This window comes from Podarcis pityusensis, assembly GCF_964106645.2.
Source record: "Podarcis pityusensis genome assembly, chromosome: 6".
Classification (NCBI taxonomy): domain Eukaryota; kingdom Metazoa; phylum Chordata; class Lepidosauria; order Squamata; family Lacertidae; genus Podarcis; species Podarcis pityusensis.
Window position 1 is genome coordinate 39,160,789 of NC_138030.1, and position 23,739 is coordinate 39,184,527.

The 23,739-nt window shown below is 40.6% G+C and overlaps 1 protein-coding gene across 3 annotated transcripts; it reads left to right on the forward strand.

The window, feature by feature from the left end:
- Nucleotides 1–7,854: 7,854 nt before the first annotated feature.
- On the forward strand, nucleotides 7,855–22,737 carry LOC308478910 (polymeric immunoglobulin receptor-like). Of its 3 annotated transcripts, XM_081009100.1 has the most exons (10): nucleotides 7,855–8,000; nucleotides 8,440–8,508; nucleotides 10,224–10,347; nucleotides 12,794–13,135; nucleotides 14,474–14,803; nucleotides 16,580–16,732; nucleotides 17,917–18,028; nucleotides 19,547–19,665; nucleotides 21,143–21,277; nucleotides 22,129–22,737. In XM_081009100.1, exons 3-10 carry the CDS (start codon nucleotides 10,308–10,310, stop codon nucleotides 22,203–22,205), a joined length of 1,308 nt encoding a protein of 435 aa, XP_080865226.1. In that variant the 5' UTR covers nucleotides 7,855–8,000; nucleotides 8,440–8,508; nucleotides 10,224–10,307; the 3' UTR covers nucleotides 22,206–22,737. The 3 variants fall into 3 exon arrangements, with proteins under 3 accessions (XP_080865226.1, XP_080865228.1, XP_080865227.1); XM_081009102.1 differs by lacking the exon at nucleotides 16,580–16,732; XM_081009101.1 differs by lacking the exon at nucleotides 7,855–8,000 and having other exon boundaries at nucleotides 8,383–8,508.
- The last annotated feature ends 1,002 nt before the right edge of the window (nucleotides 22,738–23,739 follow it).

A 23,739-nucleotide genomic window follows, 5' to 3' on the forward strand; every position in this document is an offset into this window, starting at 1 on the left:
TTTGCTCCGACCACAATGCTGTTAAGATGGAAATGAGACTAACACCAACTGGCTCCTTCAGATGGAAGATGAATGACACCTTATTTAGAGATGAAGAATTTCTTAAAAAGGCCCAAAAAACCCTGAGAGATTACTTCGAGATAAATCTTAGTTCCAATGTGGAGAAAAGAGTAATCTGGGACGCAAGTAAAGCGGTTATGAGAGGGTTCTTAATACAACAGAATGCGATAAAGAAAAGAACTCAAAACGAGAAGAAAGATAAAATAATGGACAAAATAAATGAATGTGAAAAAAGACTGAGAGTAAATCCCAAATCTCAAGAGATTTTGAGAGAATTAAAGTTATATCAAGTACAATATATGAAAATGATGAATCAGGAAATAGAATGGAAAATTAAACAAATGAGACAAAAGACTTTTGAATCGGCCAATAAATGTGGCAAATTGTTGGCATGGCAAATGAAAAAGAGACAAAAACTAAATACGATTGCGAACTTAGAAGTGGAGGGAAGGAATATACAGAACCCAGCGGAGATCAGAAGTTGTTTCCAGAAGTATTTTAAACGACTATATACTCAAGGGCCAATGAAAGAAACAGATTTAGACCAATTTTTGAAAACAAACGGATTACAAAAAATATCTCAAGAAAATAGACTAATTTTGAATGACAGAATAACTGAACAGGAAATAGAAGGTGCCATTCAAAACATGCAACTGGGTAAATCTCCAGGACCAGATGGTTTGACCTCTAGATATTACAGATCTTTAAAAGAATGGTTAATTCAACCTTTGAAAGAGGTCTGCAATGAAATAATGGAGGGGAAGAGAGCACCAGAGTCGTGGAAAGAAGCATATATTACACTTGTACCAAAAACAGAGACTGAAAAAACACAGCTTAAGAACTACCGCCCCATATCGTTACTGAATGTGGATTATAAAATTTTTGCAGACATTTTGGCTAAGAGATTCAAGAAAGTGCTGATGGAAGAGATTCATAAAGACCAAGCGGGCTTTCTCCCAGGAAGACATTTGTCCGACAATTTGAGGAACATAATTGATATTTTGGAAAAATTAGAAGTGAATATAAACACTAAAGCAGTTTTGATATTTGTAGATGCGGAGAAAGCCTTTGACAATATTTCTTGGAATTTTATGAAGAAGAATCTCCAGGGTATGGGGGTAGGCCAAGGTTTTGAGAATGGTATAGGTGCAATTTATTCAGAACAAAAAGCTAAACTAATTGTAAATAATGTTGTGACGGAAGAACTAAAAATTGAAAAAGGGACACGACAAGGTTGCCCTATTTCCCCACTCCTTTTTATTTCGGTCCTGGAGGTTTTACTGAATATGATTAGAAGGGACCAGTCAGTTAAAGGTATACAGGTCGGAACTAAACAGTACAAATTGAGAGCATTCGCAGATGACTTAGTATTGACGTTACAGGAGCCAGAATCTAGTACTAAAAGAGTTTTAGAACTGATTCAGGAATTTGGTCAAGTGGCAGGATTTAAATTGAACAAGTCAAAAACCAAGGTTTTAGAGAAAAATTTAACATCGTTTGAAAGAGAGAGGTTTCAGAATGAGACAGGTTTAACATTGGTTAAGAAAGTGAAATACCTGGGGATTAATATGACAGCAAAAAATGGGAACTTATTTAAAGATAACTATGAAAAATGTTGGTCTGAAGTGAAAAAAGATTTAGAAATTTGGTCAAATTTGAAGCTTTCACTGCTGGGCCGTATTGCTGCGATAAAAATGAATGTATTGCCTAGAATGTTGTTTCTGTTCCAAACTTTGCAGATTGTGGACAAAATGGATTGTTTCAAGAGGTGGCAGAAAGATATTTCTAAATTTGTCTGGCAGGGCAAGAAGCCCAGAATAAAATTTAAAATACTAACAGATGCAAAGGAAAGAGGTGGATTTGCCCTGCCAGACCTTAAACTTTATTATGAATCAGCAGCTTTTTGCTGGTTGAAAGAATGGCTACTCCTTGAAAACACTGACATTTTGGACTTGGAAGGTTTTAATAATGTATTTGGATGGCATGCATATTTATGGTATGATAAGGTCAAAGCACATAAAGCATTTAGAAACCACATTGTCAGGAAAGCGCTATTTAATGTTTGGTTAAGATATAAGGATTTGTTAGAAAATAAAACTCCAAGGTGGCTGTCACCAATGGAAGCGAAAGCCTTGAAAAAGCTCAATATGGAGGTCAAATGGCCGAAATATTGGGAAATTTTGGAACAAGACGGAGATAGACTGAAATTGCAGAGTTTTGAAAAACTAAAAAACAAAGTGCGAGACTGGCTTCATTATTATCAGATAATGGAGGTATTCAAATTGGACAGGAAAATTGGCTTCCAGGTGGAAAGATCCAAATTAGAAACAGAATTGTTAGAACCCAAGACTAAGAATCTGTCAAGAATGTATAACTTGCTGCTGAAATGGAATACTCAGGATGAAACGGTAAAATCGGCTATGATTAAATGGGCACAGGACGTTGGACATAACATTATGTTTGCTGATTGGGAACAGTTATGGACCACAGGTATGAAATTTACGGCATGTAATGCCTTAAGAGAGAATATTATGAAAATGATATACAGGTGGTACATAACCCCAGTCAAGCTTGCAAAAATTTATCATTAATAAATGATAGAAGTGTAAAGAAACTGAAGCTACATTTTTTCACCTTTGGTGGACGTGCCCAAAGATTAAGGCTTTCTGGGAAATGATATATAATGAACTAAAAAAGGTATTTAAGTATACCTTCCCTAAGAAACCAGAGGCCTTTCTCCTGGGCATAGTCGGCCAAATGGTGTTAAAAAAGGATAGAACTTTCTTTATGTATGCAACAACAGCGGCAAGAATACTCATCGCAAAGTATTGGAAGACACAAGAACTTCCCACGCTGGAGGAATGGCAGATGAAACTTTTGGACTATATGGAAATGGCGGAAATGACTGGTAGAATCCGTGACCAGGGAGAAGAGTTGATGGAGGAAGATTGGAAGAAATTCAAAGACTACCTTCAGAAACACTGTAAAATTAAGGAATGTTAGAGTGATGTTGGACTGAAAACAAGAGGTTTCCAGCTGTACAGGTTAAAGTTAATGATAGACTAAGATTAAAGATTAAGATTAAAGATGTTTAAAGAAATAGAAATTTGATATTAAGAGGGAAAATCTTAATGGTATATGATATTAAGACCAAGGATTAGGTTTAAAGAAGTTGAAGTTATATATTATAATATTTTATTAAATTAAAGATTGGGATTAAAAAGTGGAAAAGAAACTGCTGGACAAATAATTTGGATTGGAATACAAAAGAGGGAGGTATGAGGAAGTCCAGAAAATAAGCAACTAAAAAACGGAAATGAAACAGAGATATTGTTTTTAAATTGTTATGTTTTTTGTATTTTTATTGTTGAACTTTGCTTTTTTTTTGTTCTTTGTGTTTTTGTTATATGTATTGTGTATGTCTTTCCTTTATTTCTTTGTTGTTTAAAACTTTAATAAAAATTACTTTAAAAAAGAAAAAAAAAAGAAAAGACCTAATCATTTTGCTCCTCTTTGCTCCTTTTTACTGCTGTGCTGAGCTAAGCAAAGGTTTGGCATAGCATGTTGTCTGAACCAGGACACATGGTTAAACTAATCAAGAGCTGAAATCACATCACGGTGTAAATTCATGTCACTCATATTAATGATGATGATAATACATTTACTTTAAACAACAGCAGAAGCTATTTAATCACTTGGGAATGCTACAAAATCTTGAAACTCTGCTCTGTGTCAATAGGAAAAACTAGGGAAAGAAGTGTACACGCAAACAAACCAGACTTTTTAAATAAAAAAATCAGATGAAAGTTACACACAAAACCTGATCAAGGGCATCCTGATCAAATCAAGGGCATCCTGATCAAATTTGCAGATGACACCAAACTGGGAGGGGTGGCTAACACCCCAGAGGACAGGATCACACTTCAAAACGACCTTGACAGATTAGAGAACTGGGCCAAAACAAACAAGATGAATTTTAACAGGGAGAAATGTAAAGTATTGCACTTGGGCAAAAAAAAAATGAGAGGCACAAATACAAGATGGGTGACACCTGGCTTGAGAGCAGTACATGTGAAAAGGATCTAGGAGTCTTGGCTGACCACAAACTTGACATGAGCCAACAGTGTGACGCGGCAGCTAAAAAAGCCAATGCAATTCTGGGCTGCATCAATAGGAGTATAGCATCTAGATCAAGGGAAGTAATAGTGCCACTGTATTCTGCTCTGGTCAGACCTCACCTAGAGTACTGTGTCCAGTTCTGGGCACCACAGTTCAAGAAGGACATTGACAAACTGGAACGTGTCCAGAGGAGGGCAACCAAAATGGTCAAAGGCCTGGAAACGATGCCTTATGAGGAACGGCTAAGAGAGCTGGGCATGTTTAGCCTGGAGAAGAGGAGGTTAAGGGGTGATATGATAGCCATGTTCAAATATATAAAAGGATGTCACATAGAGGAGGGAGAAAGGTTGTTTTCTGCTGCTCCAGAGAAGCGGACACGGAGCAATGGATCCAAACTACAAGAAAGAAGATTCCACCTAAACATTAGGAAGAACTTCCTGACAGTAAGAGCTGTTCGACAGTGGAATTTGCTGCCAAGGAGTGTGGTGGAGTCTCCTTCTTTGGAGGTCTTTAAGCAGAGGCTTGACAACCATATGTCAGGAGTGCTCTGATGGTGTTTCCTGCTTGGCAGGGGGTTGGACTCGATGGCCCTTGTGGTCTCTTCCAACTCTATGATTCTATGATTCTATGAAAACCTCCTTCATGCTTTTCACATAAAAGCCCACAACAAAACCATTGATTGGAGCACAGGCCATCATAATACCCTTAAGGAAGACCATAGAAAGGCCAGTCAATCAATATATCAATGTAAAATAATGTTTGGTGTCAATGCCTTTGTCTTATGCTCAGTGAGGAAGAAAAAAGAATATTACCTGCAAGTGTGATAATAAATTTTTGCTTATATCATTTCATTATATGCTTATATCATTTCATCATTATTATTCTACTTTGAATGCTGTAGGTTCAGTTTCAAGACGGTGATTGATGGAGACTGAGAACTTACTTAGGCTTGTAACCCAGATCCGTTCTGTCAGAGCTTTATACCCTTCTAAATAGTTTGCTTCTAAGGATATTAAATTTGTTCAGTTGGGCAAGCTGGCAAGATACACTGAAGAATAGCTTTATAGCTTTATGTAATATGTAAAACAGACAATAAATATCAAAATATGATTTAAAAAATGCAGATCACAGGGAAACAAATCCCATAATGTAGTGGTAACATATGAATTGGACCTAAGGCTATGTGTATTTGGAATAATGTTTACCTTGCAGTGTTAAATTTACACACACTCCCTGTAAAAACAAGACAAAAAAGCTATGGGTGCGTCTCTTCAAATGGGCTCTGTTATTCATGGCAGTGTTTTTCCAGAGCCACTTGATGGCAGCATTGTTCTGCACTTGCTGTGTAATAAGAGAAGCAAAATAGTAGACAATTACCACAAATTATGAGGTGCTGAAGTGTCTTGCTGCAAGGTGTTGTCTGATACCAATCTGATTAAAGCACATTGTGTGTGGGGAAAACACCAGGATTGGGTTGAGAAGGCTGGGTAGTAGTAGTAGTACCTAGTACTACTACTACTACTACTACTAGTACCTAAGTTCAGAATGCCCTTCTTCTGGGAGCTGGTACATTACAGGTACAATATCCATAAAGGCAGACTTGATAAAAATGGGTCTACATATCACATTAGTTTTATAGTTACCAATATTGCCAAGATGGAAGCAGCAAAATAAGATAAAGAATAAGATAAAGACCTTGTTCGCCTTCTGACGCAGGAAGTTCTTGCATGGTGATGGAAGGGGAGGTACAAAGACTGAGAGTGAGATCGCTATTATTTTTCTTGGCAGCCTTATATCAACCAATCATTAACATTACCAGAGAAACAATTAGGCTTGGTCCTATCAAATCGCACGATATGGTTATTATTTATCTACCAACCTTTGAGCTAGCAAACACACTTTCCAAAGTAGGACAAAATGAAGAAAAACAAAACAAAACCACAAGAGGAGTCTAAAGGGATTAAGTGATTCAGCCCCATTGATAAAGCATCAAGGCAAACAGTTAAGCATATAGGCCAGTTGTATAAATTTAGCAACTAGAACAACTGATTACCAGTAAATCATTTAAAACTAACAAACCACAGTTGCTTTTTATAGACACTTATTATCAATTTGATATGTGGATGTTAAGAAATGAAAAGAAATATGTAGATGTTAACATATGAAGCCCAATAAACAACAATGACCAAAACGAAAGAAAGAACGAAAGAGCGAAAGATGGTTTTGAAGGTAGAAAACGGATGTACCGTGGTACCTCGGGTTACAGATGCTTCAGGTTACAGACTCCACTAACCCAGAAATAGTATCTTGGGCTAAGAACTTTGCTTCAGGATGAGAACAGAAATAGTGCAGCGGTGGCGCGGTGGCAGAGGGAGGCCCCATTAGCTAAAGCGGTACCTCAGGTTAAGAACAGTTTCAGGTTAAGTACGGACCTCCAGAACTAATTAAGTTCTTAACCTGAGGTACCACTGTATGGGCTATCTAGTGTCACATGCATGACTATTTGACTGCAGGACAGAACCTATGAGCATGTGTTCGGTGCAGTTAGCGCCTGACACAAATACATTCTCCTGAGGCCTAGGGGTACCGAAGGAACTTGTGCATGTAATGTCAGAGCCTCTGTCTACAATCTTTGAGATTTTTTGGAGAACAGGTAAGGTCCCTGTGGACTGGAGACGGGCAAATAACCCTCAGGGTCCCTTCCAGCTGTATAATTCTATGAAAGTGAGCAGGGCAAGAAGCAAAAGTGGGTTAGCAAGAGACAGGACTTTTACCTTTTTACAGCAGCCGCGCAAAACCCTGATAGTTCCATACCACCCCCCCACTATCTCCCCATCCTCCAACCATGCAAGCAAGCAAGCAAGCAAGCAAGCAAGCAAGCGGCATGGTCACAGTCCAAGGACACGCACATTCCTGCCAGGTCAAAGTGTTCAAGATTATTATGGAGTAGGGTTGATAAGATGTGTGGCAAGGGGAAAGGGGTCCTGAGGGCCAGAAAGAGAAGTCTGGAGAGATGCATTAGGAACATTGTTTTATCAGGGCTCCTGTAGGTGCAGAAGGTTCTAATTGTGTTTGAGAGAACATGAGTAAAAGCCCTCTGCAGATCTTCTCCACTCAACATGGGAAGGTTGGGTACTGAGCGGATCATGCCAAAGCATACAGGGGACATTGAAGGTGAGACCTGTATGCATGTCTTGTCTCTCCTCCCATTCAAACATCCCATGTTCAGGTGAATGTCTAAGCACCCTCTTGACTCCTATAGGGTTTGAGCAAAGAGAGGCCTTTTCTTATCACCCACAAAGTAATTACATGAACTTCAAATTATTATGCCACCTATTTTGAACTGCCTCCTTTTTGCAGTTTGGGGGTTCACTTCAAGTTCAAGGTAATGAACTGTTTCTAATTTACTGAATGAAACTCTCCCTGGACCGGCTTATGTGAATTAGCCACAGTTCTGTTCTCTGGTATTCTAAGTGCCCAGAAAGCAGGGGAATTTTTTTGTTTCATACTCTGACCATAGATCCTTCCTCTTCTTTTAAATCAAGAACTTCATTATATTACTGACTGCGGTGACCTGAGATGCATTAGACTAGACTTGAGGCTTCCTCTTTTTAACACACAGCTTGTTTCATTTATACTCTACTTATTGAAGACAGCAGAGTGTGAAACAGAATTTTTTAAAAGGTAGGACTGAAATCAACTTGCAGCTTCATGTGTCGTATTTAAATATTTATTCAAAAACCCCAAAATTTTCAGGTAGGTGATGCTATTATCAAACCTGCAGTTTGGAAAACCAATGTGCTTTTAATATTCATCATAAGGTAAGGAAAAGTCATTTTGTGAATGATAAATTAGCAATGTAAAAAGACATTTTTTCAAACCTGTCAAGGTAGCCATTGCTTATATTGGATCCAATGTGTTTTGTTCTCTAATGCTAAATGCTGACTTTGCGATTACAGCTTTTATAACTTGCTAGGTTTGACCAGTTCTCCCAATATAGCATACTGTACAATGAGAAGTTTTAATTGCCAGGTTATTTTTGTCTCCACTGAAGGTTACAGGCTGGTTGAATAAATTCTTGCAAATGGTAAAAATAGGAAAAGTGACATTTAATGAATGAATGGAGGATACTATATAGGGATCTTTTTGAGAATAAGTAGGGCTTTGAATTGCTACTATTTGGAATATGCTAAAAACCTGCTGAGAATGCATATCACTTTAAAATAATGATAACAGCTTTCCCCAAAACTGCATTCCTAGGCACACTTACCGTGTTGTCAGCCTGTTGAATGGTGAGACTGATTTCTGAGTAAACGGGCACATCTTCCTGTGAGTATTTCTCCTCCAACTTTTGTGGGCAACGAAAGGTCCCATGAAAGTATGGGTGGATATATGGCCCCAGCTTTACTCTGATCCAGCAAGACAGAGCTTTGGGCACAAGCAGGGTTCTGTGCACTTGTTGCATTAAAGTGCTCAGATCTGTGCGGTCAGAAGTTTGTCTTGGCTGGAAGCCGGCAGTCAAGAATTGGGACTGAACATGAAGTCCTCAGTGTTGGATTAGGAACCATGCACACAATTGTGCACAACTGTTCCTCTCCCATTTCAAGGGAGTGGGGAGCCTTACTTGGGGAAAAGGAAGAGGGTAGCAAATGGCAGGAACTGAAGCTCCATCACAAATTCCAGAGTTTCTGAAAGGAAATAACACATTTGTGTTGGAGAAGCAGTTCCTGCAGATAGGAGTGCCCTGCCCTGCTGCCATCACCTGTGCACACTAACCTGGGAGTAAGCTGAACTGAAAAGTGGGATTGTGATTTATGCATCTAAAATACGCAACAATCAGGCCTGAGTAAGATTCGTTGAAGGTTTGGAGCTATACTAATTTGCAGCCCCCCCAGACCCCACCCATGGTTCTTTATAGTACAATGATGCATCACTCTAGTTAAAGGAAGAAAAAAATGGTGCCTGTGGTACAGTCAGATTATTCTTCCTTCTGTATCTTCACAACAGTTATGTGAGGGAGACTGAGCTGAGAGTTGGTGACTAGCCAAGGCAAGAACTAAGCAAATGTTCAAGAGTATTTTCTTTTTAATCTATCAAAGCTGATAAAATGGTTTTTTTTATATGTGTTTTGCTGAGTGTTATAAGACCCCATAGGCTCAGAATATTTTTTGTAGTCCATAAAAGCTAATGCCATGATGAAATTGATAGTCTTTAAAATACCACAAAACTTATTTTGTGGTACCATATGTTATGCATCCATGTATACATTCGTGGGGCAAAAATGTGAACAAACAAGTTTAGTTTGGGCCCCAGAAAGGAAGCTGCACAAGGAGCTGTGTGACTCCATTTGGTTTTGAAGTCATACTTAACCATTGAATTTTGGGGTAACACAGTGCTGATCTGGTTAAATTCTCTGACCCTAGCTTGGGGGACACAATGCACTGTTACAAGTAAATGCTTATTTCCTTTTTGGTCCTATTTTATCCCCCACGTCCTTTGCAGAAGCAAGAAAGCTGACAACCTCATCTATCTTCTTCATCATGGGCATGGATGTGTGTGCTTGTGAAATGTACAAATTCTCCTGTCTTCAAGTAAAGACACTTGAAGCAGCAACTTCTTAAAATGAAACACACAAACAAACTAAAAAGGGGATTTTAACATGCATGAGGAAGTTCTCCAACTGTCCAGAGCTTGCAGCCACACACATGAACGTTATCTTTATTCAGAGTCACTGCTGCTGACAAATTTACCCAGAAATTCCAGAAAGAAGCAAAATAGGGAAAGGGAGTTGTCAGCAGGCTTTGGGGGAGAAAACACTTTAGGGGGGCTGCTTTATTCTGCAGAAAACATTTCATTTTTTTCACCTGTAACAGCAATTATGAATGCTAGATATATTTCACAGATGATCGGCCTTCTTGGACTATATAATTTTGTGTGTGTGTGTGTGTGTGTGTGTGTGTGTGTGTATATATCTATCTCTTTTACACTTCAATATCTTTAATAAATGTAATGATTTTTAAAAAAACCCTTCATATTTCTGCCAGGTTTTGTAGGGGTATTCAGAGCCTGTCCTACTCCTTGCATCCAGTTTAGATGTTTGATTTTGAATAAATCTGAAATCAAGCACAATGATGAATACCTTTATTTTTTTCCTCGTTCTCATACACGGTGAGTAGACAAACGTTGTGTCATCTTCAATAAGTTTGATAAGTTTGTGTCAGGGTTGTGAAAGAATTGGGGTTCATAACAACTATCCTCCTTCTGGTCTATCTTTGGCACTTCTGTGTTTTCTGCTTGCTCCTTCAAGAACAAATCTTTAGTCCAATACAGCTAGTAAATTGTCATTTCTCCCCTCTTTCACTCTCTTTGCAGCCAGTTTCATATATGCTTAAGATATACTTTGGCTTTAAATTTATAAAATCAAAAAATGCAAACACAACAACAAAAATAACAACAACCAGAGTTACTCTATTGGTAACTTGGAAACTTTCTGTACACTTAATAATATTAAAGTTCATATTTAAGTCTCTTTTTCATAGTCTGAGGAAAGGATTAAATAAATTTGCTGCAGGTGCCCCTGATTTACATAGGAGGTTTCTCCAGCCACTCTGGGGGGCTTACAACATATCTAAAAACATAATAAAAACATTAAAAACTTCCCTAAATAGGGACATCTTCAGATGTCTTCTAAAAGTCAGAAAGCTGTTTATTTCCTTGACATCTGAAGGGAGGGCATTCCACAGGGAGGGTGCCACTACCGAGAAGACCCTCTGCTTGGTTCCCTGTAACTTTGCTTCTTGTAGTGAGGGTACTAGCAGAAGATGTTCAGAGGAGGACCTCAGTGTCCTGGCTGAGAAATAGGAGTGGAGATGCTCCTTCAGGTATACTATGAAATATTTTCACAGATAAATCTGTTAGACTTTTTCTAGGAAACTATTTTTACATTAGAGAAGATCCAGACAAAGCAGGATCTTTCAAAATATATTGGAATGGGATTAGGATTTGAGCTAGAAAGCCTCAAGGTCATCTCTGGTTCATTGACTCTACAGTAATACAGTTCAGTTCTGGTCTGTAGAAGGACTGCTTCAGTGCTCAAGGCTGCCAAACAGGTCTAGCTTTGTTCAGTAGTTGGTTAAGTATAAGCAATTTGTCAACATAGGAATATATATATATATGTATGTGTGTATGTATGTATGTATATATATATATATATATATATATATATAGTCCAGTAGCACCTTAGAGACCAACTAAGTTTGTTCTTGGTATAAACTTTCATGTGCATGCACACTTCTTCAGATAGGAACTCATAGTTTGAGACCCTTCTGAAAAAATAATATTTTGTTCCATAGCCACTTGAAGGTAACAGGACACAGGTAGTGTCTAGTACAGTCAAATCAAGGCTAGCCAAGGTAGAGAAACTCAAATCACAGCTGGCAAATCAGATTAAGGTTATTCTATACAGAGAGCAGAGAAAAACAGGACCTTGGATAGCTCCAAATGAACTGATGCTACAAAACCCTGCTGAAGCTTTATGTAGAATGGAAAAGTTTGTAGGGTGGTTGGCTCTACTTTCCTGGAGGAACTGGCTAAGTTTTTGATGGACTTTGACCTGATTTTACAGTATTTGACTCCTACATGCTGGGGAAACCTCCAAGGGTGAGTCCAAGCATGGTTGCCAGGCTGTATCCTCTGACTGGGAGGTTCCCTAATATAGTACCAACAGTTATCCACCTGAATCTCATCCTTATTGGTGTCCTCTGTTGTGCACTGCAAGGGCCAGGGGCCATTTGGTAAACAGGGCTTAGCTTTCTCCCCCACCCCTTCTCTGGGGATGATGTCGTCCAACTGTGTCTGTGTGGCCTGAACCTGCAGTTGGGGTCGTACTAAGACTGTCTGAGGAAAAGGTTGGAGTTGGAGGATGTCTTGGGAGCTGTGCGGTACCTGGGTTTCCTCAAAACCAAATACAGAACTAGTATCTGTTAGTGTGTGAAAGCTGTGAATCTCCACCCATGCACAACCTGTATATACGTGTAAATAAACCATGTGTCACAAAACATAGTAAGTCTTCAGTAACCCAACTGGAACTTGGGTACATGCTATACCCCTGGAGTTATCACTATTCAGAGGATTGTGTAAGAGTATGTTCCTTATTGGGAACCGTCAATGCTTCAAATGATTAACCAATTAGCAAAATATAAACATTACCAAAGCTTTGTTGGGATACTAATTCCTTGCTCAGATAGTGAATGAAATGTGAATTAAATTACAGTTTAATAAGCAATCATACCATTCATTGCAGTCCTGAGCTCTTCCCCATTGTGTCCCACCCATTCTACAAAATATACCTGGTAGCAGTGGCAAATTTGACCCTCAGGACTGTAGCAGGATACTCCTTGCAATGATACATGCAAGATACAATTCCCATCAATCTTTAATAGGGTCAGCAGGATCAATGGGACCTGCCTCTCACATGGAGCGACATCTCTTCCCAATCCATTCAAATCACTCCCAGCCTGGTTCAAAGGGGGCTTGAATTGCACCATGACCCTATATAAATTGTCTTATTGCTTGAATAATGTGTTGATAGCTTTTGTACCCTTATTTAAAACAGTTTCAGGAACATTATATGCTCCAAGGCTGCTGATAAGCCGTGCTGGAAGATCAGTGACAATCAAGTGCTACTATGAAACCACATCAGCCAATAGACATGGCAGAAAATATTGGTGCAAGGAGTCAACCAACCGTCACTCTTGCCAGACTATCATTTCAACTAACGATTTCACTCACAAAGACTATGAAGGAAGAGTGTCAATGCATGATAGCCCTCAAAGTGGGATTTTGGAAGTGACAATGACACAGCTGGTAAAGACAGACTCCAGTAATTACAGATGTGGCATTGGCAACAAAAATGCTTATGGTTTTCATGCTGGAGTGAATCTAACCATTTGGGAAGGTAAGCAAGCCGTTGGAATCCAAACAACTTTTTTCAAAAACTGGTGAAGCTAAATGAAGGGCTATTTTAACAATTTGTTTTGTTTTGGGGGGGTCTGCTTTTTCAGTTGGCTTGATGGGATAATTTTGCCTGCTTTTTCTTTTTTTGGGTGTGTAGGGTGTGTGTTTTGTCTCTGTTGGTCTGTGTTTTAGTCTGTGTGTATTGGTGCTGTGCATGGGGTTTTGGGGGGTAGGGGGAGGAGAAGGATCTGAGTATTGCTTCTTTGTTTTTCTTTTAAATGGGTATTTTGTGTATCCACAACAGGTTTTTCCAAAACTCTTTGGACGGCAGTTGCTTTGCCACCTATTCTCTAAACAAACCAAACCACAAGTGCTATTAGGGATATCCTGGTTTAGAAAAAGCAAAACAAATATATATTTGGGTAAAATTCTATGCTAAGAACTTAGTTCAAAAGACTTCTTGGCAGAAATCTGGGATTCAGATCAATCACTTTCCAGTTCTGCTTTTGCCTCACTTTTCTCTATTAACCTCCAATAATCATGGCTCTTTAAGCTCTCTCATATCTGTACTCTAATGTGGAGCCATTATCTATAGATACAGTTTTCCATTTACAGTTGTTCAAAGGGCTAATAACCCATCTGAAAAACGTAGAGGCAAACAAGGCTTTCAATAAATTGCTAGGTGGATGAGGACAAGCCCAGCTTTTGCATGTATTTGGGTTGCTTAAATGTTTTAAATGAGAAAGTCTGTTTACATTTTGTGCCTGCTTGATTGTTGTTTTATAATTAATAATTTAATTCCTGTCCTGTCCTTTCTTACAAAGGAGTTCAGGGTGGCAAACAACAAACTAGCAAAACAATACAATTACATTAAAAAAATTAAACATTTTAAAACAGGCACATATCCTCACAGCTAATGATCTTAAGGAACAGCGTCTTTCAGTCACCAAATGCCAAGGTGAACTGCAACATTTTTAAATTCTTCCTCAATGTTAATAATGAGAGAGACAGATATGCTTGACCAGGGAGGGCATTCAGCAAATGGGACTCAGCCTCTGAGGAGACCCTATCATGGGTCAGTGTGAACTGTACATCACCCAACAGAAACACCACCAACCGGGCCTCTCCTGCTGATTGTACCAATGATGTGCCAATATCATTGATATTGGTAGAGGTGCCCTTCATTTCTTCTCTTTCTCTAGTAAAACACCTTTTTATATTTTCATATACGTGCACTATTGGCTGTAGTAGGTAGTAATGATTCTTTGAAAAATTGTTTAAGACTGGCGGGGGGGGGGGGAGATAGTAATAAATGCTTTGATTTATTTTCTCCAAACAGGTCCAAATATGCCAAAATCACCTGAAATACTTTGGGGTAAAGTGAGAGGGTCAGTGATGATCCAATGCCCAGTGGAAACTGCCAAGTCAAGCATGAGGAGATCCTTTTGTAAGATGAGGAGATCTGGCTGTTCTCTCATAGCAGATAATAGCATGAATAAGGGAAAACAGCAAGAAGGAAGAATTGTTTTTACTGCTGGAAATAGCTCAGAAACTTTCAAAGTCTTCATAAACAAACTGAGAAAAGAAGATTCAGGAATGTATAAATGTGGAACAGGAACATCTGATGACAACACAAGCTCAAGCATCATACAACTGGAGGTCACAGAAGGTAAGCAGAGAAGTAAAATGACAAAATCACAAATGTCATAATGGCCCTATGAGCTGGTGGGTATGCATATACTCCCTCTGCAAATATGGGAGATAACCCTCTTCAGAGCTTCAATGATCCTTGGGCATGGGATTGGTTTTGGGGGATGCAGAATGCCTTGTTCCTCTCCTTGCTAGCCCCAACCCAAAGCAGTAGGAAGTTCATTTTTCAAATTTGCTTTCCTTCCACCTCCACTTCTAAGCCAGGCTGGCTGAGGGCTTGTTTCTGCTGTCACTTTTCTGGTCCAATTAGTGACGCTAAAAGTCTTCTATAAAACCAAGCTGCCCACGAAAGAGTGTGCTGGCAGAACTAGACACACAGTTTTGCAAAAATGTTTCCTCAAGTATTATTATTTCTAAAAGCATTTCTTTAAAAGCAATTACAAAATTACAGTGCTTCTGGAAACCACCTGCCTAAAGGGGTTGTAAAATGCAAAAGAACATTCCTTGCCAAAACATTTAGCTTTTCCTTATCTTAGCAGCTCATCTGATAAACTCGTCAAGTCTAGACACTTCCACTGTATAGGGAATCACATATTAATCACAGCTTATTAAGTGAAGTCTAGCTTCAATTGACGTATTCTACATGACCTTATATGGAGACATCCCTTTCTGCTGGTACCCAATACATTTTTGGAAATTGCTAAATTCTTTTTCACAACCTTCTCTCATGGTAAGAAGTCCCACAGCATCTGTGCAACCGAAAAGCTAGGGGGTGGGGCAGGCAAGCAAGGAGGCACTGAGCAGGTTGCAGCACTAAAAGTGGTCCAAGACCTACTGTTTAAGACTGCTCTAATCCTATAGGCTTGAAACCACTTCCATGTGTCTGACTGTTGGTAATGTTCCTGCCCTGAGCAGTGTGGATATACCCAGAGGAAGTTGAGGAGTCACAGACCTTGCCTGAGCATATACTCTTTTCATGTAAACCCACCACGGGGGGCTCTCAGTTGAAAGAGGCTGCTACTGAATAAAATCCCTTGCCTTTCTGTGTGTGGCTAAATCTGTTAGAACAGGCAGGGCCCTTTCTAAGAGAAGTTGTTCCAAATCCCTCCGGTGAGCTGTTGCCATGATACCTGTGCTCTGCTTTCTCAATCAGGGTTCTATGGGAACATGAGGCATGTATGATAGCACGTGGTTCCTGGCAGGTGTGCAGAGGTGCACTTGAATATAATATGGGGGGAGGGGAGGGCAAGTAAGCCCCACCCCATATAATAGATCACAAGATGCAGTGCTTGCACACCACTTTATCACCTTTTATCCTGGGCTGCTCTACTTTGAATGGTGAATATTTTATTGGGGAGGAGAGGCGTAGGGAACTTGGCCCCTAGGAGTTATTATTATTTATTGAATTTATATACCGCCCTATATCCGGAGGTCTCAGAGCAATTCACAGAATAAAATCAAAATATGAAACCACAAAATACATAACTGAAATAAAAACAATAGCCCAATAACACCCCTCCCCCAAACCCCCACATTTTAAAAGGGCATAGGATGTCAATCAAATCAGCCAAGTTAAAAAGGAACATTTTTGCCTGGCGCCTAAAGGTGTATAATGAAAGTGCCAGGCGAAGAGCTGGCTCTTAGGTAGGGTGCATGTGTGTTGGGCAGGGGACAGTGGGGAGGTGGTGCATTTTAAAAATGAATGTACAAATGATTCCCTGTGCATGGGCGACTAGATTTTAGGAAGGAAGGAAGGCTATAACTTTCTCCATGACCTCCCTTTTTAATGTGGAAGGCTGGGCTGTCCCACCCATGTGGCAGACTGAGGAAACTGTCTTGGGTGGTGAAACTCTAAGTGGCGGCACCCCCACGTCTACCCTGCCACCTCATGAGATCTTTCTGGAACCCACTGCCACCGCCACTTCACAGGCGCTGCCACGCAACCCAGGTAAGAGAGGATTTGGTGGTTGCAGGCGCCTTTGGTGGCAGGGCAGCGGCGGGATGGGGTGGCAAAATGGGAAAGGAGATTATAGATAGATAGGCAGATCGATACACAATGTGTGATCAGGTGAGATTCCCCACATTCCCTGTAGTCTGAAGTGGTATAGCTCAAACATATATTACTATCTTAACAAGGCAGTATTACTTCACCCTAGGGGTACTTTTTGTAGCATTGCCCTTTATGCCTGCACAGTGAATCACATGCAGACATCCAATCTGGGGTCCCACTATAGCATAAAGCTCAATTCTAAGTGGATTCCAGGTGGTGAGATAGGTTGCTATGTGCAGGTCTGGCCCAATACATTTTGCCACATGGGACAAAAGACAAGATGGTTCCTTCACCTTTTGATGCACAAAAGGCAACTTGGCCTGCAGTTGGATGTTATTTCAATTCTGTCAACTGCAGAACATCACCCAGTGCTTCTGAGAGGATTAGGTTGATCATGGGGGTGCAGGATAGGACACACACAACCAGAAGGGTACAGCCAATAGGGTTCAAGAGAAACAGCTAGTGGGTTGCTGCCGCCTTCTAGAACCTGCTGCCTGAGGCAGCTGTCTCACTCTGCCTAATAAAGCTGGCCCTGATGAAGTGAAACCACTGGCAGCTGTTGCATCATGATAAAGGTGGTGGATATCCCTCTTTCTGGTCAATGCTAGGTGGAATAGGACAGTGTTGCTGCCTCATACAACTGTACAGTTTCTGAGTTGATAGCCTCTCTGGAACTGATGCTGCTGGCATCAGAAGGGCCAACTCTCCATGTACCAACCGTGCAGCATCTTCCATGGTACTGGCTGCAGAGCCTCCACTTACTCGACTGCCTCCTGGAGTCAAAAGGTAAAGGTGAGAAGGACCCTGTTCCTACATTGCCATGCTGCAGCCTCTTTCAGCTTCATCCAGCAAAGCCTTGGGCATCGTTCTTCTGACAACTCCCTCTGAATTCCAGTTAATAGCACTGAAATACAGTTCCCATAATCCCCACTCAACATGATCAATGATCTGGGCCAGTGGATGGGAGTTGTGGTTCAGCAACATCTGTGGGGCTACAAGTTGGCCACCCCTGGTGTAGGAACATTCAAGAGCATCTTGATTTTCAATGATCCTCAATTACAGAATCTTTTTCCTCCTAACAGAATTGGTTTTCTTCAACATCGTAAATGATACAGCAACCACATATGAGCCACAAACAATCTGGACATCCCCCCACAGTTATGTGACAGCTACAAATGAAGTTTACAAGCAAAGGTAAAGTTAAAAGATGCCTTGTCTAGTTTAAGCACATTCTCATGCTCAGTGGCATCCAGCCATTCCTCTAAAATTTAAGTTTAAAAAAATGTCATCCAACCAGTCTGAAAAATAGGCGCCAGTTTAGCAGCTGATGCCAAGGAAAGAATGAGAAACTGATCCAAACTAATGTGCTGAGTCTTCTAGTTAAAATACTAACATGTGTAAATGGGGGAGAGCTGCTAGTGTTCTGCACACTTAATATAAGAACTGCAGTTTCCCAAAATAGCCAGTCGAATGCTTAGAAAGGAAGCGTTGAAAAAGAATTATGCGTTGCAAGAAATAAGGATGAGCCAGTAGATGGCACTCCTTTCACTGGTGTTAACGCTTATTACACTGCTGCAAACGTTATTTCAAACAAAAAAACAAAATGCAAGGTCTATAGAAAAATTAGAGACAATTGATGAACTGATGGGTGGTGAGGGTGCAATTTTGTAGACTGGGCAGAAATCAGAGCAATCATCAAAAGGGTGGTAAATGTTTGAGTGTCCTGTGCGTCTCTCTCTCTCTCTCTCTCTCTCTCTCTCTCTCTCTCTCTCTCTCTCTGATTGGTGGTTGCACCGACTTTTTGCCACACCCTCTGCTAGATTGAAGTCTCTGAAGGGTTAGCTAAGGGTGACTGTGGCTCTGTTGTAAAGGGCAAAACATGCCAATTCCTACCACAACACAAGGGTAATTTTGAACTCTTTTGCCCCAAGTCCTAAAGGTAACAAGGATCTTTAGAACACCAGACTATCTCTTATCTCCAGTGCTTTTTTCCTGGGGGTACGTAGGGGTACGCATACCCCTAAACATTTTGTGAATCTAAATTTGGCCTCATTAAGGGGCAGTATTTCAATATGAGTAGGAAAATGAGAGTACCCCTAAATATTTTTTTTAGTAAAAAACCACTGCTTATCTCCAGAAATAACCTGGTGAGCCCCACACTCATGCTATATTTGGGACTCTTGTTATCATGAGATGCCCTCAGAATGCTTTTAACCAAGTATTTTAACTAGCCAGTGATGCTTAAGGCATCTGTAGTGTAGGGGCCCTGTCTGTGGACCCCCCCCCCACCTTTCTCTCACCAAGGTGAACTCCTGAACTCCTTTTGATCCCACTGGGTGATGTTCCTTTGAGGCATTGCTTGCCAGCTTCTACCCCTTCTGAGCTGCCTTTACTTCCTCTCTCCCCTACTTATTCAATCTCCCCGATCTTCTTGTCTCCCTTTTATCCTGGGCTGCTCAACTTCTCCTCCTCCGGGAGGACATTTGGCAACTTACTGGTCTAATGTTTGGGCTGCTAACTTGTATGAGCTGCTCCTGATCCCTGCACTGGCACCAAAAGAGATAGATGTGTAACAGACACCCACCAGCCACTGGGGAAGTAAAAGTTTACACATGATGACAAGCAAAAAAACAAACCCAAAACAAAACAAAACAAAACAAAACAAAACAAAACAAAACAAAAAGGTCTTTTTTGTACTATGTCTATTTTTAGGTTGTCTGAAACTGAACTAAATCTACTTCCAATTGTGATACCAATTTTGCTTGGATTTCTTGTTCTGGCTGCAGCTGTTATCATTGTATTTCTTAAGATAAGGAAGCGAAAGAAGGACGGTAAGCAAAGCCGTCTATTCTTTTGGTGCTTCTGTGCATTTGGTTCTTGTTGGGGCAGCAAAATATGGCACAAAACAGCCCTTGCTGGTATCATGTTCAGTTTTCATTCACAATGGATGCAGGTTGGCTAAATCTTGCTGGTCCAAAGTTTGTCCGATTTAAGCTGGAGCATTTGTCTATGTATCCATTATATCAATGCACTTGAATCACAACTTTCACAAGGACACTGGCTGTAAATCATAAAATGCAGACACCATTGTAGTTGTGCAATACCAACAGTACTGTACGGGCCTATTCTTTCCTTAGAAGTAAGTCCTACTGAGCTCAGTGAGGTTTAATCCCAGGTAAGCAGGTATAAGATTCCAACCTAAGCGCTAAAAACATAATTCCTACAAGGTATATAAGGAAACAGCACAAGGGCAAAAACATGTTTCTAGAAGGCCTGGCAGCATAAGACTTTAACCTTAGAAAAATGAGGCGAAAGAGCTACAGTAGCAACATGGGCCTTATAAGTGACAGTGTTTTAAAGCTGGGTTGCCACTATCAAAAAGGTCACACTGCTTCTCTTAGCCAGGACAAGCACCTGGAGGAAGCTCTCAGCAAAATGTCCTCAGTTCCTGAGGACATTGGCATGGCAGAATTCATTCTCTAAAGTGTCCCAAGCCATGTGGAGCTTTAACAACAGTACCTTGACTTTAGCTCAGAAACAAATGGGCAGGCAGTACTCTCAATATTGGCACAATATGGCCTGTAAAGCTACCCCCTATTAGTGATTGTGCAGCTGTATATTGGACCTGCTGAATTTTCCAAACCTGCTATGCAGTAGTCTAATCTAGAAGTTACCACCATGGCATCTATGATAGGTGCAAACTCTCCCTTTTCCAGAAGAGGGTGCAGCTGGCAAATCAATAGAAACTGGGGAAAAAAGGAATTATCTAGTTATCAAGGAGCAGTACTGGCTTCAAGAATGCTCCTCTGCCCCAAATCTTGTGTACCTGTTCTTACAGGGAATGTGATCCTATTCAGAAAAGGCAGTGCACCCACCACTCCTGGTTTCTTAGGTCTCCTATTTTCAGGAAGTAGTGTGACCTATCTGGTGAGGGCCCAAGTTGTCCATGATTTTTGCCTCAATAGAGAGCCTATCTCAGTTTGTTTCATTGTTAAATGTCAGAAACAATAGTGGTATGTGATGGACCCAGAGCACCATTAGTGGTGGTGGTGTGACATTTGCCAGGACAGGATGGGTGGGGGCAAAGCATTGCTTTGAAGATGTTCAAAGCACAAGCTATTTGCACATGAATATTATTTTGCCCACTGGCTTCTCTGGGACAACTCTCACTGCCAAATCTAGTAAACCTGCATAACATATTGAAACATCAATTTATTTTGAGACTAGTGGTATGTCTTCTTAGCCACAAAAGTTACCCCAGTAGTCAATGGATGAAAATGTAATTATCTGTTGGGTTTTTACCAAAAGCTTCAAATGACATTCCTGCAAGAAACCCTGAAGGAGCAATAGCCCTGGCTGGCCGACATTGTTCAGGAGAACGACCCATGGAAGAGCAAATAGGCTCAGCGAATGAACAAGAATCTGCCCTAGACCCTGACAAAGGTATGAGTTCTTTCTGCTTCTGTGACTTAAATTTCCTTTGTTAGATGAATATCAATAATATTAACCTCCTTCCCAAAATGTTGGCCACAATCCATTGCACAAATGCGTGCAATGGGCTTCTTTCTTTCTTTCTTTCTTTCTTTCTTTCTTTCTTTCTTTCTTTCTCTATCATTGTTTCTGCATGCAAAGAAATATGTGAGGGGCAGTGATGGAACACCCCCTTCAGCACATCTCTTTTATTGTGTTTTATTTATTGAGTCTGAGGGTGACAGTTTGAAGCAGAGAGTCTTCCCTCCTCTATGCATGGAGATTCCCCGTGGGATTTAGAATCTTGCAAAATCACAGTTTCATAGTTCTGGTGCATGGCTCCCATCTGTTTAAACCCTTTTGTCCTCATTTTCAATATCTTTTGTAATAAGGAGGTTCTGATATTATTACCGGATGACTAAATTTTTTTAAAAAGAAGAAGCTATGAACAGCAAGCTTTATTATGTTGAACCGACTAATATAGTACAGTTCTTTGGTGTCTTACATTAATTTAAAGCTACTGCTTTGTATGGGGTTGTTAGGATACTATTAATGCTCAAATGGTATTAAAGTTTCTTGTGGCTGTAGAATGTTGAAATCTGGAGTCAGGGTATATTGATCACATGGAAACTACTGAATAAAATAGCAAAAATGAGGCTGAGGTGGTTTTTTTAAAAAAATCTTTGCATAGTTGGTGGTTGTCAAGCCATCTTGTTTTGGACCATGTTCAAGTACTTTAGAGACAAGGACATAAAAGTAGTTCCAAATAATTTAGCTTCTATGATATAACCTAATATTTCTCTCTCTCTCTCTCTCTGTTTTAGTTGAGGTCCCAGTTGAAAATGAATATTCCTTGCTCAGCCATGGGGCAAATCCCGAAGACTTGAGAGAAACTGATTGACTGCCTTTTCAAATGAGGTTGCATATAGTTAAGAGAGTATTTTGAAAGCTTTCATTATGTAATCTATTCTATGTCTAAGCAGCAGTCATTCTGCATTATATTGTCCCCTTCTGATATTGACATAAAATTATATCAGAAATACAATGTGAGGTACACCTCCTATTAGTTTTAAAGTAATCACCAGGACCTAGACACCTATAAGGCTTCTAATTCTGTGAATTAGAATGAGTCTTTGCAGTATGTGTGTGCCTTTGGAAATTAAGGGAATTTTCAAAAGCAGTTTGTGCTATGACATGAGATGCTGCTCAGAATTGGGGGTTAGTATTAAAATATATACTGGTTATATGCGAGATCTTGGGTGCATCTCAGATCACTCTCTGGATCCTTGCTCTTGTGATCATCTTAGCCATGATTCATATACAGTGGTACCTCGGGTTACATACGCTTCAGGTTACATACGCTTCAGGTTACAGACTCTGCTAACCCAGAAATAATACCTTGGGTTAAGAACTTTGCTTCAGGATGAGAACAGAAATCGTGGTCTGGCGGCACGGCGGCAACGGGAGGCCCCATTAGCTAAAGTGATGCTTCAGGTTAAGAACAGTTTCAGGTGGATGGATCTCTGGAACGAATTAAGCACAGTGGTACCTCGGGTTAATTCGTTCCGGTGGTCTATTCTTAACCTGAAGCACCACTTTAGCTAATGGGGCCTTCCGCTGCCGTCGCTCCGCGGCCGCATGATTTCTGTTCTCATCCTGAAGCAAAGTTCTTAACTCGAGGTACTATTTCTGGGTTAGTGGAGTCTGTAACCTGAAGCATCTGTAACCTGAAGCGTCTGTAACCTGAAGCGTCTGTAACCTGAAGCGTCTGTAACCCGAGGTACCACTGTACTTAACCCGAGGTACCACTGTATGAGTTTTGTATTGAGAGAGGTGATGTCAGGAGCCAGAGTCAAACATAGGTCAGCAATAAAAAACATGGTGTCAGTGTTTCTTTGTTCAAAGAAACCAAAACAGTGCAGGCCTAGTGACCCCAGCAACTCTTCCCAGCAGGTCTTGCTCCGGTGAGGCAGTTGCGAGAATTGAAGGTCCCCACCTTCCCACTGCTTTCAAAGACACCTCCTTTCCAGGGTGTTTCCCAAGCAGTCACAAATGACACATGCACACAACCAATCTCTGCTCTTTTCATTTCTCTGTGTGTTCTAGGAGACCAGGGCAGAGGAAAGCTGGTTGCAGCAGGAAAGGGAGACTCCCTGGATTCTTCAGCAGCCTGTCTCAACTCTGCCTCTTTGGCCAACCTCCTCTCCAGCTTCTGCTTCAGCCTTGGAGTCTGAACCGCTCTCTGCCACAGCTTCTTCCTGCTCATTAAACCCAGTTACCTCTTCTGCTTCTGATACTTCCTCCTCCTCCGATTCTGCTCTTTCTTCTGCCTCCAGCCACCCATTGTCATCCCACCCCCACTCCCGTAGCTCTGAGCCTTCTTCCCCTGAGGGTTTCCTTTGGCTTTCCCCCAGCTGGTGCCCCCCCTTTTGCAT

What these genes read in the sequence shown, in the direction of transcription:
- LOC308478910 (XM_081009100.1), top strand. Translation starts at nt 10,308, where the DNA reads ATGATGAATACCTTTATTTTTTTCCTCGTTCTCATACACG. An exon ending in TTTCCTCGTTCTCATACACG is followed by an intron (nt 10,348 to 12,793) that starts GTGAGTAGACAA and finishes TATTTAAAACAG; the next exon opens with TTTCAGGAACATTATATGCT. An exon ending in AAGGAAGCGAAAGAAGGACG is followed by an intron (nt 19,666 to 21,142) that starts GTAAGCAAAGCC and finishes TTTTACCAAAAG; the next exon opens with CTTCAAATGACATTCCTGCA.